Source organism: Mus musculus, chromosome 8 (genome assembly GCF_000001635.26).
Source record: "Mus musculus strain C57BL/6J chromosome 8, GRCm38.p6 C57BL/6J".
Lineage (NCBI taxonomy): Eukaryota > Metazoa > Chordata > Mammalia > Rodentia > Muridae > Mus > Mus musculus.
The window spans coordinates 32917720-32941203 of NC_000074.6; the positions used below are offsets into that span (position 1 = coordinate 32917720).

Consider the following 23484-nt stretch of genomic DNA (forward strand, 5'->3'; position numbering starts at 1 on the left):
TTCCTTGATTTCTTGATGCTTTGACTTTTGAGTTCCTTGTGTCTCCTAGGCATTAACTAAATGTTGTGTGCATGGCTGGCAAAGATTCCTCCCGCTCTGCTGACCGCTTCTTCACTGACTTCCTTTACTACACATGTAAACTCGAGTTCATTGACCACCCATTATTTACTTGAGTTCATTGACCACCCATTATTTACTCACAGTAAATAATACCAAGTGGTATTAAAGTCTCTATGTCATTTTCCATACTTTACTTCATATTGATTGAGGGTTGGTGATTGTACTGTATAAATCTTCAGTTTAAGAGTGTGTGCAGGCCTGGGAAGATGACTTCCTTGGTAGAGTGTCTGCCATCCAAGCTTGAGTATCTGAATTTGTTCCCATAACTCACATTTATTTTAAAAAGTTGGGCCACAGCCAAGCATGGTAGCACAGACATTTAATCCTAACATTCAAGACACAGAGGCAAGTAGGTTTCTGAGTCTGAGGCTAGCATAGTCTACATAGCAAGCTCTCAGACAGTCAAGTCAATATAATGAGGCCCTAACCAAACCAAACCAAACCAAACCAAACCAAACCAAACCAAACCAAACCAAACCAAAACAAAACAAAACAAAACAAAACAAAACAAAATAAAACAAAACAAAACAAAACAAAACACCAAATATCTAGGGTCAGGAGACATGGCTCAGCAGTTAAGAGCACTTGCTGATGTTGCAGAAAACCCAGGTTCAGTTTCCACAATCCACATGGTTTACAGTCATCCAGTACCAGGGGCTCTGATGTCCTCTTCTAGACTCTGTAGACACCAGCCATGTATATGTCACGTGTGCACATGCAGGCAAAACACTGATACATATTGTCCTAGTTTGCTTTATATTTCCATGACTAACACCATAACCAACAGTAACCTGGGGAGGAAAGGTCTTATTTGGATTACATATTCTGAACACAGCCATCACGGAAAGAAGCAAGGTTCCCAGAGGCAGAAACTGTCGCAGAGGCCACCAATGGGGTGCGCTTACTTCTTGCTCCCCATGACACATCCAGCTTATTATTTCATACAACTCAAGTCTACCTGACCAGGGATGGTTCTGCCTAAAATGGGCTGGGTCCTCCATGCCAATCATTAATCAATAGAATGCCCCTCCCCCATCAGACTTGCCTACAGTCCAATCTGATGGGGGCATTTTTTCAGTTGAAGTTTCCTCTTCTAGTGATTCTATTTTGTGTTAAGGGGGGGGGGGGAACTAATCAGCACATGCACAAAATAATACTAAAATAAAATGAAAATAACAACTTCAAAACAACAACAAAGTGGGCCTGTTGGTGCGTGCTTGTAATCTCAGTTCTCTGGGATAGGCGGATGAACTGTCTTGGGAACCACTGGCTGGCCGCCATAGCCCAATCAGCACACTCAAGCTGCAATAAGAGATCCTTTCCCTCTTTCTTTCAGCCTTCTTTTCTTCTTCCTTTCCATTTTCCTATAAACATTCCCTAAATACCCCGGTGTTTCAAAAACATTTCTAGGTGTAGGACATAATTATTTCCTTTTGAATCAGAGAACTTAGACTTAGGTAAATTCCATACATTCCTTTCTATGGCTCTGGGAAGCAGAAGTCTTGGGTGAGTGTGAGAAGAGCCAATAAAGCCTGGAGTAAACGTGATTGCTGACCTAGGCATGTTCCTGTCAAGAGTCCCAGTGCCTTGAACCTAGGGAAGTGTCAAGACCTTCCCCAGGGTTAGGCTCTGAGGGATGGCAAAGCCTTCCCCACATCCCAGTGTAAGAATTTACTAAGGATAAACTAATGTAGAACCCAGCAACTGCAGCTTCCTCCTCTTGGATGTTCACAGCCTGATGCTGCTCTCCTACAGAGACTAGGTAGCCTCCCTACCCCCACCCCAGTGTACATAATAAACATGCAGAGGACACACTAAGATTCTGGGTTGTCCTGTTGTGGTGCCATTCCAGCAGACAAAGCATAGCACACCCGACCCGGCTTTGCACACATGTTTCTGTATGTCTGTCCTTTCTTTATGCCCTCACCATTCCCTTCAGGTTTCCAGGACCAAACTTTACAGGATGCAGTTATGATCGTGTAGCAATATTGCCCCAAACTTTCTACCCTAAGAAGATGCACATTTACTCTTTTACATTCACAGAGTCCATAGGTCAGGAGTCTGAGCATTGCTTAACTGGACCATCTACTGAAAGGAAGGAACTGTCCGACATTTCATTCTCATCTAAGGGTAGAGTAGGAATAGATGTGCATTTTTACTCGTGTGATTGTTGGGTTCCTTGTGAGAGGCTAGACCTCAATCTCCAATCAACTATTTTCCAGACGTTACCATCAGTTTCCCTCCATGCTGACCTCTTCATGGCAGCTTATGATATGGTAGCTTGCTTCTTCAAAGCCAGAGGAGAGAGGCTCTCTTCACAAGATAGGATAACAACGGTAATAATATTTATGGAATAATATCCATCAAAAATAGTGTTTTCATCTCTACTCAAGAGGAAGTGAATCCATAGTAGCATACACACTGAGATGCAAAGGTCACTGGAGCATCCAACATTCTATCTGCAGGATACATTCTCATCCCATTGACTCATGGTCTTCCCTGGAGAAAACATTCTTACCACCTCCATAGATCCTAAGTCTCATCCCATGACAGACTCTGTATAAATTCTAGAATCTTATCTAAATCAAGCCCAGGTGTTCATGAAGGCTCCCTATCTTTGTCAGTGTGTAAAATGAAGGAGACATATTATCTGCCTCCACACCCACATACAATGATTAAGAAGGACACAGAAATATCTATAGACATATAAATATTAATATTCAGAGAGTTAGAATTATAAGGCTCAAATAAACCACTAGTCCCTAGGAATTCTGGAAATCAGCTCAACAAACGTTGAAAGACTCATGTGTAGGTTTCCAAATCTGTCATAAATTTTCATGGTACTCATGTCTGCTCTGGGAATTCTTGAATCTGCCCTAAGTGTGTGTGTGTGTGTGTGTGTGTGTGTGTGTGTGTGTGTGTATCTGTATGGGTCTATGTGTACACCTTGTATGCATGTGTGTCAGGGGGTCAGTATGTATACCTCTCTTGTGTATAACTGTGAGGATCTATGTGTTTATGTGTATACTTGTATGCGTGTGTGTCTGTGTGTGCCTATGTTTGTGTTTGAAGAGTAGCACATGAACAACCTGTTTGAACAACCTGTTACCTACCTATAACATTCTGGGAGTCTAGTAACCAACCTCTCTCCTTTCTCCTTTAAGCTAAGTTAACACTCTTTCTAAAACACAGGGTTTTGTAATACTCTGTATATTTTCTATAAATTTTATGGAAATCCACCTGTAAAACGACAGTTACTAGTGGACAAAACGCCACAAGGTCCCAACCCCTAGATAAAGAGATACAGGTAATCAATGGCTCCCTCCCAAGAGAGGGATAATCAGTTTTCTCTAGGGACAGGTTCCTCCATAGGATGCCCAATCTCAAATGTTCAGCTCAGGACACATGTATTATACATACATGTAGCAATAACATCTGAAGAAGAAAGCATGCATCTGGGGTAAGTCGCATACAGGAGGAGTTTGAGTGAGGAAAGGACAAGTATAATATAGTTATAGGTTTATGTACAAGATTTAAAAAAGCTCAGAAAAATTTTATTGCAATCAAATAAAATTAAAACATAAAATTATGTAAATATGTATAGTACATGTGTGTATGAGTTTCCTAGAGACCCTATGATTTTTTTTTTTTTGGGTTTTGGGTTTTGGGTTTTGGGTTTTGGGTTTTGGGTTTTGGGTTTTGGGTTTTGGGTTTTGGGTTTTGGAGACAGGTTTTCTCTGTGTGGCTCTGGCTGTCCTGGAACTCACTCTGTGGACCAGGCTGGTCTCGAACTCAGAAATCTACCTGCCTCTACCTCCCAAGTGCTGGGATTTAAAGGCGTGTGCCACCACCGCCTGGATTTGATTGATTTTTTTTTTTAAGCATACATTTACTATCTTGAAATATATTTGGCTAACTGATGAAATGCCAGTCTCTCAGCCTCTTGATCATTCCTTTTAAAGCTGTACAGCCACACCTTCTTGTTTTCCTCTTGATCTTGCATTTGTAACAAGTGAAGCCATTCCTCACAGTTAATGCTGTTGTCCTCCAGTGAGGCAGAGCATTTCTCAGAAAGTCAAGGACTGGCGGAGTTAGCAGTTTTTCTCTTAACATATCTCTCTCATTCTACATTTTACCATAAGAAGCAAGAAGGAAGAAAACGGTATATGAATTATTCTCCTGGAATCCCCACTACCTACGTAACTCAACTTATCCTTCCCAGTATCTACCCTCCATAAATTCCAGCAGGTAATTTTGCTGAGCTTTCTGCACAGGGTTTCCCTGTGGGTACCAGTCACACATCCCTGCTTCCCTTCAGATTTTTCATCCACAGCACCCTTAATGTCCAGATCTCTATTCACAATCTACTTCAGGTGGATCAACTTGGGCTCCCATGTCAGCTTGCAACTGAATAAGGCAGAGAATAAGTTATTGTTTGAGACAAGGGTAACAGTTATATGTAATGTAATAACATGCATGTAATCACATACATCCCTTCACGGTACCACACTTTATTGATTGGAACTATACTCTCAAGTCATGCTCACATTCTAAGAGGGAAGACTTGGCCTCTCAGTGTACACCAAGAGATCAGAGTCCTGAGGTCACCCTAGAATCTCCAGAACAAAGCTACCCTGCATAAATGGCTGAAAACTGATGTAAAGATGTGACAGAGGTGCTGACCATTTGACAAAATTGTGTGAGATCCTGGTATTTATTCCTAAACCAGACAATCAACAGAAAGGTGGTTGTAGTGGCTTGAAGAAAAATGGCTCCTATAAGCCCATAGGGAATGGGGCTACTAGCAGATGTGGCCTTGCAGGAGTAGATGTGTCACTAGATGATGAGCTTTGGCATCTCAGAAGTTTAAGCCTGGCCACTGTGTCTTGGTCATTTCCTGCTGCCTGAACTCTCAGCTACCTCCCAGTATCATATTTGCCTGAATGCTGCCATGCTTCTGGCCATGATGATAATGGGTCAAACCTTTAACTGTAAGCCAGCCCCAATTAAATCTTTTACTTGTTCTGTTGACATGGAAAGTGGTCACAATGTCTCTTCCTACCAACAAAACCCTAAGAAAAGTGATATCATGTCTATACACCTCTCCTAACCCATCTTTTGTCCTTGTCACATGAGGATAGAAAGATGCAGCCATCTGCAAACCAGGACTGGTGCCATCACCAATCACAGCATTTACACTGTGCCTTGATTTTATCCTTCCCAGACTTCAAGATTGAAAAGTATTTCTTGTATAAGCTACACATGCTATGGTGTGTTGATAAAACAGCCTGAACTCAGAGATACTTATAATACTTTATAGTTATGCCTCTTAAATTTGCCTAATGAAAAATGTTTTCATAAGTTGACCTCCTACAAATGTGAGAGTATAGGTAACACCAAAGGGGCTGTGAATCCATTTATCATGGTGTTAAGCAGGGAAGACCTTGGTTGGTATTTTGTAATTAAGTCAAGTTGTTTCTTAGTGTTGTTTTGATGATGAAAATATTAAATAGATCACTTTTCTGACTTAAATAATAGCTGTGTCCCAGGCACCCATCTTGGCACTTTTTCTGCATCAGCTCATTCATCCTTGCAACAATCAGATATAGTATAAAGTATTTACTATCATTTTCCAGATGCCGTCACCATAGACAGAGAGATGGGAAAACCTGTCCAGGGAACTTGTCCAGTTTTGTACATCTGATAATAATCAGAAAAGTTTGCCTTCAAATCTAGGCATCACACCCCAAATCCTATCCTCCTGTGATACATAAGTCTCCTTTCCTAGGAGTTCCATAAGAATTTGTTACCACTTAATTTATAAGAAGTGTTCTGACTGCTCAATAGTCTTCTTTTGTCACTTTGATTTCTAGTGAGTATGTGGACCACTGGACAAACTGTCCTACTTTTCCTGGGTGAGGTGGGAAGGCAAAATAAAGTATTAGATACTTAAATTGCATTGAGGCAAGATTACTTAAATTAGAATCATAGTGACTCTCTTAAGAGTGTTCTTTGTTTAAAAAAAAAAGATGAGACAGTTTGCTCTCAGAAAAATGGGGGAAAAATCCTCTCATGCAAAAAGAACAGTTTCTTAGCCAATTAAGACTTTTTAATATCATGTTTTAATGGGGAGGGCAAGGCTCAAAGGAATAAGATAATTGAAGTATCTCATTGCAGAACAGCTATTTTAAATCATATACCTATAAATAGTGTTGGATTACTTAAATTTCACTAAAAGGAAAATGAAATCTTTTGCTAACCTTCTTAGGTTGATTTTTTCATCAACAAATTCAACAGAAAAAAAAACAACTCAAATTGTCTGTGGGGAATCAGTAGCAAACAACTGCTTAAAAAATCTAGCAGACAGTTCAATCCATTCTATCTCATGCTGACATAGAAAACTCCATATTCTGATATAAGCAACTCTTTTATGCATCCGTTCTCAAGTCTTTTCTGTGGACAAAGTTATCTCTATAACCTACAACATGCCCATTGTGAGTTTGAAACAACATGTAAGAGTCTTTTACCCTGTGTAAGAAAGTCTGCCCGTCTCACACATAAGCCCCCATATGTGCATAAAGAAAGACGATATATGGAGAAAGAGAAAGCCACCCAGGCATGTTGATTTCTTATAAGAGAATTAATCATAAGCTTGACACCTTATTGATAAATAATTTATCACTTCAGAAAGATTAAGGCCAGCGACAGAAATGTTCTTGTGATTCAACACAACCCCAATAGTGAAGTCAGATATCATATCAGTCGCTTAAACCTCACCCCTCACCAAGGAGTACCTGGCAGGACCCGTAAAAAGGGGTCGAGGCAGAGAAGAGGGGACAGAGGAGAACAGAAAGAGAGAGAGACCAGCTGGGAACAAGTGGAGAGGGGCCCGGAGGGGAGGGGAGAAGAGGGTTCTCTAGGGTAGCTAGGAGTCCTTTTTATATGCTGCTGCTGCTGCTGCTGCTGTGCCTGGCTCACATCTGGCTGGCAATCTAGGCAGATGGTGATGAAAGCTATTACTAGGTCCCTGTTGCTAGGTGCCTCTGAGGCACCTAGCAGAACTGTCTTTTAACCAACAGAAATTGTCTCAACGTCTCCTTTCCCCTTCTTTGTTACTTCTTGATGCTACTTGCCCATGAGCTTCTGTGGCTGCCATTCCATCCTTACTGTGCTGCCTCCCATAAGGGACCCTATGTGCACATATATGTGCCTTCTTAAGGGATCTGCAGAAGCGTTCATTAGCTATCTCTTCTTTTCTCCTAGAGAAAAACATGCCATCCAAACCCGTGATTTCTGTTGCTAATATTTATACCACAGCTGTAGTGATATTTAATCTGATACTATATTAAGAAGTACTTGATCTTTTAGGAAAAACAATATAAAGTGTGCCCCCTTTGTATTGTTTTTAAGATGATCTTTCTCTCATTTCAATTTTCTTTATTTCAAAAGACCCTTTCACAAAGCCCCTCACAAAACAGAAGAAATTTCTGGGTAATTCTCAGCCTTCTATTTGCAAACATTTTGCCTGTTTTCCTAGAACAAATGTCATTTCCAGCCTGAAGCTTGCAAATATGCATAAGCACGAATCCAAAATTTTTATGATGTGCAGTCACTAGACCAGAACTTATTTGTGATGCTTAATGTGCCAGAGTACCGAATCCCACCCGCCTGGCACGCGCGGAGGTATTCTGAAGCATTCTCCAGAAAGGATGCTGCCACCGGGGAGCCTCAGAACAATCCGGCAAAGCTGAAGAGGCCTGTGGAAGTGGATCTGAGTTCTGCTGCCAGCTATGGTGACACAGAGTCTGCTCCCGAGGACTTTACGAAGCACTCACCTCTGTGCCCATTGGAGTGGCTCGAAAATGCCGGAAAGTTCAATGAATAAAATACAAACACGAAAAGGGTCATCGATATCAATCTTATTAAATGGACAAAGAATTCTATTTAAAATTTCATTAGGGAGCTGACTGTATGCAGGATGATACGTGCATATAAGGAATTCTCCACAATAATAATGAGAACTATAAACCGGTGACAAGGAAAACTATTCCAAACTTGTTAATGAAAAGAGTAAGTAAGGAATGATGGGTGTGATACTCTCCTGTGTACATTCCAAAGGCTGCATATAGATGCTTAACTGTAAGGAGAATTTTCTAATATTTGAGAAGAACTTACCTTAGGCCAGTATCTTTAAATTAAATTAAAGTTGCTCAGAAATGAGCTATTAGACTTAAGATATTATTGCACTGTAAATTCGTTGGGAAATTTAATTATGGAAACTAACAGCAAAGAGAGATTAGACAGTTTGTACAATTATTCACTTAGTAATATTCCAAAAGGAAAAGTATTTATGTAATAATGTAAGTTGAGGTACTTCTAGAACTGACCACACACACACACACACACACACACACACAGAATTCCAGAAGCTAATATCTAAATTTATAGTTTTCATAAATATCACCAATCAAATAACACAGGACAAATTCATAAAATCTATACCTCAATGTATGGAATCATCTCAGAGTCAAAAGGCTTTGGGAACAGTGCAAACAATTTTTCTACACTCAAAAGGAACAATAAAGAGTTGAAATCCCCTATGCATGCTTCTGCAGGTTGTGAGTAAGGGATTCATCCCCCATCGGTAGAAAGTGTGGACAATTTGCAGCGTAAATCTACAGCTTCTTTAGTCATGGCTGGCACAGGAATTAAACATCCAGGAGAGTTAAGAGAATTGACTCTACTACTAAGTTACTGGATTTAAAATCCAATCTGACATAGCAACAACAAAATAATAAAAGGCACGAAATACATAATATGGCAATGGCTTATGAATGCCTGGCAGTGTGGAAAACAATCTCTTAGATGCAGTTTTCTGTACCAGCAGCCAGATTTGAAATCTGAGGGGCATCAGGTAGCTCACGGAGCTGTTTTGTCTTAGCATTGAGAAATAGTTCGCTGTAGAGTAAATGCCATGCTGGTCCTGCATTACAATTCTTACCTACAAGATGGAAAAAGATCGGACTATTTCCAATTAGCTGAACTGCATTCTGCAACAATGAGCAAGACTAGTAAAAGCAACAGAAAAATGCCTGTCACTCAACAACATAACAGTGCCTAGCAGTCCAAGAAGTATTAGCAGTCATAAAAAATATGCAAGAAAATACAAACCATGATGATAAGAAAAAAAATCATTCAAAATCATTCTGATCCAGCCACCGTGCTATAACTAGAAGAGTCACAGACCTTTATGAGCTTAAATGCATGATATTTACAATCATACAAACTACCCAAAATGAAAGAAAGAAATAGCCTAAAACACAATCCCCCTGATAGCAGACACTGGGACATCTCCCACTCTATGTGTGACTGAGTTCTTCACAGAAGTAAAAAAGAGAAGACCACGAAATATGATGGATGAAACTTTTCTGAAGATAGTAAAGCTTATTATCATACAGAGCTTAACAAACCATAAACACAAGAAATTTGAGATGAATTACCCAAAGGCAAATCATAGTCAAATTACTGCAACAGAAAAATGTTAAGACAAAAAGAAGGAAGTAATTCATCCTTTAAAAGAAACAAAGCGCAACACAGTAGATTCCTTGTAGTTCATGTGGTAAGACCAAAGGGGAGAGTGCACTGGAGTTAGTGGAAACCAAAGATGGTCCTCGGAGATAAATCGGTGAGATTTAAAAGTCCTGTCATGATTGCCAGGAAGAAGAAACTATGAGTCACCAGCCTGAGGAATGTATGTTATTACCAGAATCCTGCACAGGCAGAGAGAGAGAGAGAGAGAGAGAGAGAGAGAGAGAGAGAGAGAGAGAGAGAGAGAGAGAGAGAGAGAGAGAACAAAAAAACAAAACCAACTCATTTCAAAAAAAATTTTAACAAAAGAAGAAATGAACCAAATATTCCTAAAGTTCATATGGAAATGCAAAGAGACCAGAACAACCAAGTTAACACTGGGAAGAAATAACAGAGTCAAATTGTCACCCGCCCTGATTTTCATTTAAAGATATAGAACAACATTACAGCCTGAAGCTCTGTCCCATGTACACCCAACCTGTGTAGCTAGAAAACAAAATGTTCCCCACTGATGACTGTATTTGAACATTTGGTCCCCAGCTGGTACTAATATTTTTGGGGGATGATGTCTTTGGGATGTGGCAACTTGTTGGCAGAAGTAAGTGGCTCAGGGCTGGTCCTGGAGATTTTCTGTCTCTGGTTCTGGTGTGGGCTTTCTTCTGCCTAGTCAGCTATGAGCTGAGATGTGTCTGCATGCTCTCACTACCCTCTTCCCCGCCTTGCCTACCATGAGAGATTGAAACTCCCCTGAACTTATGAACTAACATAGACTCCCCTCAGTTGCTTTCCTAAGGGATTTTGCCCCAGTAATTAAAACAATTGAAAAGGACATTGATACAGTAGTTGCCCAAGATCCTATTCTTAAAAGGGACCTGTGTTTCATATGATGATGTGTGTAACTTAAAATCTATGAGCTCTCTTAAACAAAAGGACTTACATTTTCATTTTTCACTGTACCTCAAAAACTATGTGGCTAGTACTGACAGCAGGGTCAATCCAAGGGGGTGTTGATCATATGAAGATAAAAAACAGGTCACTTGTCTGGGCCAACCACTGTAAACACTTCTGATCTTGGAAATTCACCTGGATTGGGCCCAACTAGTACTTGCATAAGAAAAAACAGGCCACCAGATGAGTACAGAACCCAGAAATAAATCCACATGTAACAAATGTTCATGCAGCTGCTTGTGTATGTGTGTAAAATCACTGAGAAAACTATAGTCTTCCTAACAAATGTTGTTATAAAAATAAAATGTTCACAGCAAAATAATGAATTCCCATCTATCATAGATCATATACAAAATTTGCACACACACAACAAAAACAAAAAACAAAACAAACAAACAAAAACACCCATAGGCCCAACGTAAAACCTAAAACTTTTAAACTTCTAGAAGTAAATTCAGAGGCAACCTTTGTGATCTTGGATCAAAGGTTTCCAGACAACACAATAAACCAGACATGAATCATAAAAGGAAAAGAATGATAAGACATCAAAACTAAAATTTTTGTTCTTTGTCAAAGTGCATGAGGCAAGAAAAAGCACAGAAAAAAAATATTATCAAAGCATATACAGGTACATATATGTGTCCACGATGAAGGATTTATATTTTTATATATATAAAAAACCCAATGCTCAGTAAGACAACAGACAACCTACCCAATTAGAAACTGGCAAAATAATTTAATTAAAACTTCCCGGAGCTCTTGTCTCTAGCTGCATATGTATCAAAAGATGGCCTAATCAGCCATCACTGGAAAGAGAGGCCCTTTGGACTTACAAACTTTATATGCCCCAGTACAGGGGAACGCCAGGGCCAAAAAGGGGGAGTGGGAGGGTAGGGGATGGGGGGTGAGTATGGGGGACTTTTGGGATAGCATTGGAAATGTAAACGAGGAAAATACCTAATAAAAAAATAAATTAAAAAAAACTTCCCCAAAGCTTTATAGCTGTCAAGCCAAGGTGTCAAAAATAATAGTGGCTTTCAAGAACACGAATAGCCAAAATTAAAGTTATCCCAAGTATTGGTGCACAACTTGAGAATTTCCTACCATAATGGCACAAATTTGACATTTTCTAACCATTCCAAAAGAATTTACAATTTTTTTAAAGTTAAAAATATGCCCATATTTCAATCACTCCTCACACATATATATACCTAGGAGAAGAGGAAAAACCATGCAAGGGTTCTCACATAAGTCTTTACTGCAGCTTGAAATAGATCACCCCCAAACGGAAACCAACTCAATGACCATCGTGTTGTGAACATATAATCAACTTCAATCCTTCCAAAAATGCGGCACCGCTCCTCACTGAAAAGGAATGAATCCAACACATAGGCCTCTCAAAGTATGTTAACCAAATGAAGAAAAGTTGGTCACAAAAGAGTGTCAGAGCAGGAAGACAGGAAGAAGGGCTTGGAAAACATGGCCTTCTGGGTATAACAGAAATCCTGCAACCAGGAACTTAACAATCTGTACAGATCTGTCCAAGACTGGACCCGCCAATAGCCTGTCCTAGATGGAGGAAGAAGGTCTTACCCATCCCTGCTGAACTGTTGGCTGCTTGTGGATTCTAGAGAAGAATGCATTTTCTTCCAGGTTCTACTGGTCGGCTCATACACTGTCAATCACACAACCCAGGTTGAACTTAGTGGAGCAGAAAACAAAACAGAGACACATAAACATGGGAAATGGATCTGTAGGGATTGGCAGGGGAGGGAAGGGCTTAAAAGATGTTAGCCTGTAAGACACTCAAAACACATTATGCACTTGTATAATATAATACAATGTAACATAATGATATAATATTATCAAAAAACACTTTTGTTAATTAAAAACAGATAAATGCAAGATTCAAATGAGGCTTGGTATATTATACTACCCGAAAAGGAGCAGGAAGTTCCATTTGAGGTCAGAGGTGATAGTAACATTACATTTTCCAAACAAAGCAGAGTTTATATCACATGTTGGTTAACTTTGTTTAAATCTCAATAGTTGGTTTCAAAAATTAAAAAAAAAATCACTTACTGGAATGCTTCTATCTAGGGTCAGATGCTATTTGTTCACTTGAAAACAAAAATCAAGCATCTGCAGAGATGGGTCAGCAGGTTAAGAGTGCATGATGTCCTCACAGAGGATTAGTGCCTAGATTCAAGCACCTAGGCCAAGCACTTCACTGCCTCTAAGTCTAGCTCTAGGGGATCTGGCGCCACCTTCTGGTCTCTATGGGTGCTGCACTGATGTGCACAGACCCATACACATAGACACATAAATTCATACATAAATATAGAAGTAATCTTTTTGTTTAAAGAGCCATAAAAACACAAATTTCCTCTAATTATACACCTGAAAAGGTCTTTTGACTCTTAATAGCTTTGAAAGAACAAATTGTCACTCAGGTGAAAGCAACGTACCTGCTCTGGACTCTCACTTTGCAACGTCGCCTGACTTTCTCTTTGCTTTTTAAATGGTCACACAAGCAAAAAGAATACAGTCTCTGCTGTCTTTCAGCTGTGTCTGATTGTAAGCTTGGAGCTAGGAGTCTCTGCAAAGCTTTCTAACGTCCCAAAATTCTTGACATAACCACCCTCCTCTCTTGCCAGTAGTTCTTCAGACCGAGATGGTCTGCAACCCATATATTCAAATACAATTTATGTATTCAAATCTGAACACCCAAGGCCCATAGAAAATTTGCCACCAATCTTTATGTAACTGGAATCTGTAACCCTGGGTTGGAGCTGTTTGTTAATGTTATCTTACAGCACCTCCTGGTGTTTAGATATTGAAGATTAAAATCTTAGATGCTTCAGACTTTCACCCCCGAAGCCAAAGAAATTGGAATGACATTTTTATGATAAAAAGAAAGCAGAACAAACTCACTTATAAACTTTTTTTGAAAAATGAATAAGCAGGGATTCTAGGTTTTAGCCATCCGTTTATTTTTCATAAGGAAGAAAATGGCACCTATTCACAGGATAGCCCCACTTTCGAAAACAACTTGCCAGCTGGTTTCCAGCTGGAATTTCATCAGATTTTTTTTAAAAGCAATTTATTTTTAGTTATCGACCAAAATAACTGATCATTGCTTAGAAACTAGAAGATATATTCTTGTCACAATTACATCCCAAAATGAGAGATGATCACTTGTCTTATCAAAGTTGTGTGTGGCTAGATAGCAAGTATTTGGTTGTATCTCATCTTCAGCTCGGGGGTGAAACAAGACAGAGCCATCCCCTACCCAAAGTCTCAGCTGGACCACAGAAAGTATTGGGAAACACACCCTCTGGGCCAAAAAATAGTTAGGACTATTGATAAGCCGATCAACAACCAAATACATGCTGCCTTTGCTAAAGCCATGTTCATGCTCAGCTGGGCCCTTAGTCTCTGCTCACTCTGGGAAGTTCTCAACATGTACAAGTTTTAGGCTCACCAGAGAACAGGTTATAGCTAGTAGATGCTGGGGCAGAGGGAGCAGCAGGTCATCAAGGGAAAAAAAAAAAAGCATTGCCATGCATACTGGTTGATTTTGTGTGTCAACTTGACACAAGCTGGAGTTATCACAGAGAATGGAGCTTCAGTTGGGGAGATGCCTCCATGAGATCCAGCCATAAGGCATTTTCTCAATTAGTGATCAGGGGGGGGGGGCTTGTGGGTGGTGCCATCCCTGGGCTGGTGGTCTTAGGTTCTATAAGAAAACATGCTGAGCAAGCCAAGGAAAGCAAACCAGTAAGTAACATCCTTCCATGGTCTCTGCATCAGCTCCTGCTTCCTGACCTGCTTGAGTTCCAGTCCTGACTTCCTTTGGTGATGAATAGCACTGTGGAAGTATAAGCTGAATAAACCATTTCCTCCATAGCTTGCTTCTTGGTCATGATGTTTGTGCAGGAATAGAAACCCTGACTAAGACACCATGTTAACCTAATGTTGAGGAATTCAAGCCAGTGACTCGACTACCACCCCCATCCTTATACCTACATTTTCTTGAGACTTCTGGTTAGATCATCAGCCTCCATGAGGAAAGCAGCATGAGGAAGCTTGCTTGGTACATTTTTCTGTATCAGTGTCTCTGAAATGATTTGAAGGTATGGGGAGGGGAGGGTGAAAGCGAAATTGTCTTTAAGATTATCTGTGAATTTCATTTATCCATCCCGGCCCTCACCACAATTCCACAGGCGATTCAGAGTCAACTGGAGTTCATGTCTCCCCTGTGGAAACTGGACAGACAGATCAAGGGGAAAGGAGGGAAATATTTGTCATGGATCTACATAGAGCACATAACGGCACAGCTGATTCCTTCCTAATGTCATCCATGTGTGACTAATAGCTAGCATGCTTTGGTACAAGCCCAATGATAAGCTGGAAATGTGAAAATCCAGAAATCCGTAACTCTAAAATGATCTTCCTACCTAAGCTCTAAGCTCCTCCTTTTCCCAGTTTCTTGTGCTTGTGTGTTATTAAGACACATTTCTTTCACTATCAGAGATCAGCAGGTGCTTTTTAATTATTCACACGCCCCTGGAAACAAAGTTACTTTAATGTAATTACGTCTGAGATTTAAACATCACCAGTATAAGCCATTTACAGTTCTTTAGGAATTTGACAGATGTGTTTGCCATTTTATTAAGAGACACAATCAATTTCTCACTTGGGCTTCTTTTGATATTTTTGTTTTGTGTCTAAAGGATCGCAGAGCAACAACCAAAAGGAGAAGATGATGTTTATCTCAGAGATACAGTATACTGTTGTAGCTATGTAAATTCTACCCAGATAAAAACATTCATTTAGTTTACAGTTTTATACAACTGTATGTATAATGTAATATTTTCCCATGCTACCTACTGTCCTATCTGTACTGAAAGGATTTCTTCACATGAGAATAAAAGGGGCGTTGCATAATTGAAGAAGATGCAGATGCCATCACATAAACAGGCTGTAAAAAGCATAAATGTAGATGCCTAGCATAAACAGGCAGGCAGGGCATGAGCGACTGTCTGACTGCTACTGTGAGAGGAAGAGTGGTCAGTGGTTAGCAATGGATGTTGTGTGTTCTAAAGCCATTTTACCTTCTCTTAGGAAGCTGGTTTTCTAATTATCCTCCAACTTTGAATGGCATGGGGGAGGGGGCGTTTGGGATGGAAAATGTAAGTGCAGCTGTTCTGATATGAAAACCTCTACAACTTTATCCTTGAGCCAACCAATAAAGTACCCATCAACCTTTTACAACTTCTGAAAAAGCCTCAAGCTAGCGCTTATGCCCGCCTCAATATATAAAGGTTACACTTGGCTAGGATCTGACTCTTGGGAAATTATTCTGAAAGAAACAAGTTAGAAAGGTATAAACACAAGCGGGTAAAGCAGAATAGAAAGAAAATATGAGTGAGAGAGGGGGGAGGGAGAGAGAGAGAGAGAGAGAGAGAGAGAGAGAGAGAGAGAGAGAGAGAGAGAGAGATTTCCTGGTACAATGAAGGGGCACCTGCACGTTCCTCCATTATGATCTCTGTGTGTGTAGGAACAAAATAGACAAATTCTGCTTTTTGTGTCAGGGCTCCTGGAAACTGACAACAAAAATCATGTTTCAAAAAGATAAAATAAGGGAGAATGTAGAAGCCCCGTGCTTCAACAGCTCAGAGAGATAAACATAAAAATAGCGTGTGCTTCGACCGCAGCATACCATCAAATAATTTGCAGTTAGGACTGGTCTCTAGATTTCATTGTGAACTGAACAATTTCCTTTTTTGTTAATGTTTTGGTGTTTGTTTGTTTGTTTGTTTGTTTGTTTGTTTGTTTGAGCCAGGGTGTCTCTGTGTAGTTCTGACAGTCCTGGAACTTGCTATGTAGACCATGCTGGCCTTGAACTTGAAAAGATCTGCCTGCCTCTGCCTCCCTTCCCCCTTTTTCTAGCATAGACCCCTCTCTTTCTACTTAGACGTATTTGCAATTCAACCATGGAATTGACTTGCTCCTCTTTTTATGCTTCATTTAAGACTATACCAGGGCCGTGAGTGTAACTCAGTGGGCAGAGTACTCGCCCAGCATGCTAAGCAGGGAGTTCCATGCCCAGCAATCCACACCCCACCCCACCCTGCCACCCCCAGAGAAGGAAACAAATCACTGTACTTTGGGTTCTAGTGGGTTTCACTTCATAAATATATCCCTTTCCTCTGCTGTACTTAACGCTGGACAACGAAGAGGCCTTGGGGGTATGCAAACACTTTCTTAAAGACTTGATAATAATGGTCTGGGGCACATGACTGACTCAGTAGAGAAATCAGTGCATTATCAGGAAGACAGAGTTCAGATTCCCAGCACTGGCTCACAAAGCCAGGGGTGGCATTGCAAAACTCAGCACTAACACCTCACACCTCTTCATCTCTTCTGAACCATGTATTCCTCTTTCCCCCAAAATGGTGGCTCCCAACCTCCCTCAGGCAGAGACCCTTGTTGTGGTGGCCCCCACCCTTAAAATATTTTCATTGCTACTTCATAGCCGCAATGTTGCTACTGTTATGAATCTTAATGCAAATATCTACGTTTCCTGATGGTCTTAGGTGACCCCTACGAAAAGATCGAGACCCACAGGTTGAGAACCACAGCTCTAAAAGGAAGCAACACAGCTAATCACATCTTGTCTGTGAGGATGTGACCTGCAGTTTACCTCTTCAACTGAAGTGATTTTGTCGGTTGTGCTTTCTAATTCAAGTTCTAAGTCAAAATGTCCAGCTCACAGGCAAAAAAAGGAAAAGAACTCCTGTCGCGGATGACTTCCCACAGGTGGAAGCCAGCTCCGTCTGTTGATAATCACAGGTAGCCGGATCCCCCGGGTGTGTGGAAACTGAGTTGTGATAATTAACCATTTCCTCCAGAATATTCACTTTCTTCTTCTACCGTTACCATGCTTACAGGCCAACCTCTGCTGCATTCGCAAAGCCGGGAACACAAGAGGAAAAACTGACGTCATCAGTATTTTTGTAACATCTGCGGACCTTCTTCTCTCCGATTTTGCCTCAGGAGATAGCATTCTAGCTTTCGGTTCCAAGTGTTGCATGTTCCCTTGCTGGATTTCCTATGCTCTGCCATTCTCCGAGCAGCCCCATTAATCTAGATTCTCAAGGGGGCTCCCAGGCTATAACATCCTTTAAATTGAAGACTTGCTCTGGTGTGTGCTTCATGGGGAATCTGCTGAACTGCTCTCTTATCCATAGATTGGTGAAAGCTGTTGATTTAAAACAGGTGTGTGTATAAATTGCTTGCTTTGTTAAAAAAGACTTGAATATTACTATCATCTTACCCCTAAAGAGCTGCAACTAGGTATCTTTTCTTTCCCCAAGCTGCCCACTTAAGACCCATTAGTCTCCTCCTATACTGGTAGAGATGAGCTTATAGAACACGGCTGGGGATGTACAGCCCTAAAGGTAAGGAGGTGAATGTACCCAGTAGAATCTCCAATGAAATGCTCCCTTTGAAAAGTACTTGAAGCAAACTGGTTAAAAAATAAAAAAGTTTGGCAGTGTTTTCAACTTTTTATAACTCTGTACACATATTCTAAACATTAATAAGTAATATGAGCATATTGTTTAGGATATCTAGAACTCAAGTAACGATGGACAGGTGTGGTGACCACCTGCAATCCTAGCACTTGGGAGGTCACGTAACAGCCCCCCCCCCACTAGACCTTAGCACAACAGTTTCCATGATGGAAATACCACTCTGGCCTTGGAACCCAGTATAGTAGCTGGCTGGCTAGTGAAGATTTCTACTGGCTTGGGCCTATATGAGTTGTCTTCTCTAGTGGATACCCCACAACCTTTTTGAAGGTCCCAAGAGACCAGACCTTAAGACAACAGGTTCTCAGAGTCCCTTGGCAGAACAAAAAAAGAGTGAGGTGGTCAAGGGACCCCTAGGGAGTCCAACCTGAAACATCCCAGGGACCCTGGACCCTTTTTGATCAATTGCTATCTAACCCCTCACACCTTAAGGGAATCTGGCACCTAAATCATCTCAAAGTCAAAGATGCTTGGTCTATCACCACTGACGTAAGTCTGCTTAAGGCACCTTCTGTTTAGGACAGAAAGAAGAGGCCAGATGTGACCAGTGTCCAGGATCTGTTTGAGATGTCTCACTGGACTCCCTGGGTCTGTCCAGGTGTATGAGTATGTGATAGCCACCCCTGGTTGTCTTTATAATGTTTTTCTGTATGTGTCTGTCAGTTCTGTTAGGTAGAGAAACTGATCTAAAATGGAAGAAGAGAGTGAGTGAGCTATCCTGTGATCTCAGCCACCAAGCTAACCCCCCCTCCCAGCACCATGCCCCACTTTCCAACCATGAGTGTGGCTACAGCTGTGGTAATTGCTGCTGTTGCTCTGGTGACATGGTCCAGAAGACAGGCCTAGAACTAGTGGTACCTCTCTACCTAAATCTGAATCACTCCAGAGCCCAACCCACACACAAAGAAAATAAACAGTCAAAAAGGAAAGATACCAACCTGAAGGGTCAGCAACAAAGAAATGGGCAATAGTTCTTGCTGGATGAGAGACCCATACTCCCTGCCATGATTGGAAAACAGATGATCACCAGACTTCCCCAGGCCACCCATGTGGGGGCAACTAAGGTTTAGGAGTTACTTCAGCCCTGATATTATTCCTAGAATTGGATTGCCCTGTTACCTGTGGTCCAGCAATGGCCTGGTCTTCATGACCAAAGTTTCCTTAAATCTAACAAAGGTCCTAAATGTTGATTGGAACCTACATTGTGCCCAGAGGCCACAAAGCTCAAGACAAGTAAACAAAATATGTTCTTGAGACCAGGGCAAATTGGGCCCACCTCCTAAGTTTTGCCTTCCTAAGGGCCTGATGATGTGCCTCATATCATGAATTTCATAGAGCAGAAATGACTAGCCATCCCCTCCCAACATCCTTTCAGGCCTTCCTGCAGATCCAGGGGACTATTCATCAGATGGTTGGAGCCCTTGCTGGTGTTTGATCCTGTCTACAAGGTCTAGCCTGGTGGCTTTGTATGAGTAAGCAGAATCCCGATGTGGAGCCTGGAGCCAACATGCAAAGGCCTATACTCTGTGGTCCTCGCCATCCCTCCAGGGGTAAGGGGTTGTCACCCTGTGGACCTTGACACCCTGCTGAAGAAGGCTACAGAAGACAAGGACAAATGGACTGTTACCATATCCTTTGAGTCCCTAAAGATAAGACTGACATAGTTCCTATAATTATAGTTGTCTATATTGCCTTTTTCATCTCCCTGTGGGAAATTTCCCAAACCCCCATAAGCCAAGAACACCAAAATTGAGAAGCTCATAGCCAATCTATCTTGTGAGATCCAGCACACCTTCCACAGAGATTCCTGTAAAATTTTATATCCAGAGGCTGTTGGGAAATGGTGTACTTACTCCTGGGGAGGAGCACACCCCTGGGGCTATAGGTCCACTGGTGAAGAGATGAGGCTATGATCTATTTAATACTATGTGAGATACTATTATGCTCAGTGGTGTTGCACACTGATGCCTTCATAGTCCTAAAACGGTTTACACGGAGGAGAAACCACTCCTTTGCATCTTGTGCATGTTATACCATGGATGTTCATCTAAAATGGAAAAGAGGACAGCCCCCCCGCCCCCAGAATCTAGATTATGGGCTTCTCTGTGTGCAGCAAACTCACCCTACCGTTCCTCTGCTGGTGGGAGCTGGCATTGTGGGCTCTTACTGGAGTTTGAGGATAAGTCCTAGTTATGGGGGATAAAAATGTAAAATGCCTCATTGTTTCAGTACCAAGTAACCACAGACCTGAACAGCAATCAGGCTGGCTAAACCTCGATAAGTACAGTGGGCGTGACTGGGAAAGAAACTCAAAGTCACCTTTAAGCTTCTGTTAAGAGGCTGAGAGATGAGCCATATATACAGACAGCAATACACATTTGCACCTGCAAATATGTAGGTGTAAATACTATGCATACATACACATGCAAAAAATAATTCCTAATGAATTAGTAGAGAAAGCAAATGGTATTTTGTAGACATTTGAGTTGCCCCCTCATCTCTGAAACTATAAGTAAAAATATTGCCTCGCTATGAAAATATAACTCCAAATAAGCTCTAAGCCCATGGTCCTCAACCTGTGACACCTTAAGACAGGTCCTCATATTCTGGTGACTCCAACCATAGAATTATTTCATTGCTACTTCATAGCTGTCATTTTGTTACTGTTATGAATTGTAATGTAAATAGCTGATATACAGGATATCTGATATGTGACTGCCAACGTGGAGAATCACTGCTCTACACCATCTCCCTTGCCCTGTTTCCTCTCCTGAGACACCCCAATGAGAAATTCTGGACATATTGTTCTTTAGTAGAATTCCATTTTCATTAAAAACATAAAGAAGGGATAATTTTCCCTCACAAAGTGAGAGCTAAGCCAGGGAGCTGAGAGGAAGCTGAGAGGAAGCTGAGAGGAAGCTGAGAGGAAGCTGAGAGGAAGACCGGTAAACCATAGGGAAGATTCTCCCCAGCGCAGGATGGGGCTACGAGCTTGGGGAATGCTTCTACCTCACCTCGTATCCTTCATTGTAAGGCAGGGCAATTGCATCTGTGCACGGTGTTGCCTGTGTATGGTTTCAACTACTCTGGAGGGTGAAGCAGGAGGATTGCTTGAGCACAGGCACTTGAGAGTAGCCCAGGCAACACAGTGAGAAAAGGGAAAGAGGAGGATGGGGATGATGCAGAGGTTGGTGATGAGGGGGGTGAAGATAAAGAAGAGAAAAATGACAATTGAAAGAGATAGGCAAACTCCAAGAGCACATATCTATGTTTAACTTCTTAGTTTCCCAAGTTAATATAAAGATCCTCCAAGAACGCTGGTAACTACAGTGAATGGTGCTGGTAATTATCCTTTGACCCACATTTGAATCAAGCATAAAATGCATAAATACATTAAAAGATGATACATTTAAGCATGAAAATAAATAAGTATATTAAGAGGTGATGCACACTAAGAAAAAATTAAACAAAACATTTGATGCCACTGAAGAAGACCTAATCTTAAAGACAGCAGAAACAAAGGTTCGTGATACCGTGTAAGAACTTCTGGTCTGTGAGAGGAGATATATTAAACATTAGCTCATTATATAATTTTTACCTGGTAAATAAGATGTGTCTGTTCTAGTAGACCCATGCTCACCGTAAAGATTTTTCTAACATGATTCATTTGTTTTTATGAGTGTGATATCATCATCTGAGACTGTGAGGGACAGTTAATAGGATAATCCATATCCCAGACTCAGAGAAAAGAAAATAAGCTGGGTCAAAGTTCATGCTCGTCAATAATTTCATGAATGAACCAGGTAGACCTGACAACTTAATGACTATGGGAAACGATTTTAAATAGAGACACAAGTAGAATTGTGATGCGTGAAAATACCTTCTAGTGCTGGAGAAATGGCTCAGCGGATACTGTTCTTTCTGAGGACCCAAGTTCAGTTACCAAAACCCATTACCAGGAAACCCATAGCTGCCAGTAACTACAGCCCCAGAGGATGTGACACCCTCTTCTTCCTGCTGAAGACATTCCCTCTTGTGGCATACACACTTACCAAATACACACGTAGATGCATAAATAACAAAAAATTAAAAAGTATAAAAATCTTATTTCTTTGTCCATGCCATTTCTTTATCCACTTCAGAAGTATGGTTTTCTTTCCAGTCCCAGGGAAGAGATTGCTTATCATCCTCAGACTTAACATTTCATCGGCTTTTGTTTGCAGTTTGCTATGATGCTATTTCTGTGTCCTGTCTTCTTATTGATAGTATTGTTCTCACTTGCTAGGATGTTTGTTCTGGATGTTTGCCCTGGATTTGCTGCTAAGCAGCCATCTTAACCTCTCAACACTGCATTTTCTCACTATACTCTGAGGCTTTAGCCTATATAATTGAAAAATATATTTTTTAATATTTTTCATTAGACACTAAAATGATCTACAGACAATCCACAGTTCAAGATGTGCAACTTTTAGCCTTTTCATACTTGTAATACTAGCTTATAGAAGGCCGAGCCAGCAAGACTGTCATGAGTTTGAGGCCAGACTGGGCAACGTAGTGAGTTGTAGACCAGCCTAGACTATAGACAGATATGTTGACTTGAAATAAAATATAACATTTAATAATAATATTTTAAAAGGAAACCAAGGGAATAATACCATTTAACCAACATTGTGAAGGGGGAGTGGGAGGGAGGGGAACCTGATCTGGTATTGGGTGAGGGAAAAAGACTAAAGCCCAGGGGGCCAGCAGAAAGAATGTAAACAAGCAACCTGAGGAAATAGGAGGTTGGGGGACCCCCAGAATGCATCTGGGAGGTCAGAGACTCCTAGGACTCAAAGGGAGGGACCTTAGATGAAACGCCTGACAGTAGGGAGAGGGGACTTATAGAGCCCACCTCCAGCAGGAAAACAGCAAGCACATTAAGTGAGGGAGGGGGTTGACATCCCACAGTCACAACTCTGACCCATAATTGCTCCTGTCTGAAAGAATTACAGGGATGGAAATGGAGAGGAGCCTGAGGAAAAGAAGGTCCAGCAACAGGACCAAAGTGGGATGCAGCTCAAGGGGAGGACCCAGGGCCTGACACTATTACTGAGGCTATGGAGCACTCACAAAAAGGGATCTATTATCACTGCCCTCTGAAAGACCCAACAAGCAGCTGAAAGAGTCAGTTGCAGATATTTGCACTCAACCAATGGACAGAAGCAACTGACCCCTGCTGTTGAATTAG

At 41.1% G+C, this 23484-nt stretch overlaps 1 protein-coding gene across 1 annotated transcript in view; it reads right to left on the minus strand.

Moving 5' to 3' along the window:
• Gm3985 (predicted gene 3985) overlaps window positions 1-23484 on the minus strand; it is a 61522-nt gene that overhangs the window by 29215 nt on the left and 8823 nt on the right. The window contains exon 3 of the mRNA NM_001177589.1: window positions 12250-12331. Coding sequence (NP_001171060.1) covers window positions 12250-12331 — 82 coding nt within the window. The remainder of the gene's footprint in view (window positions 1-12249; window positions 12332-23484) is intronic.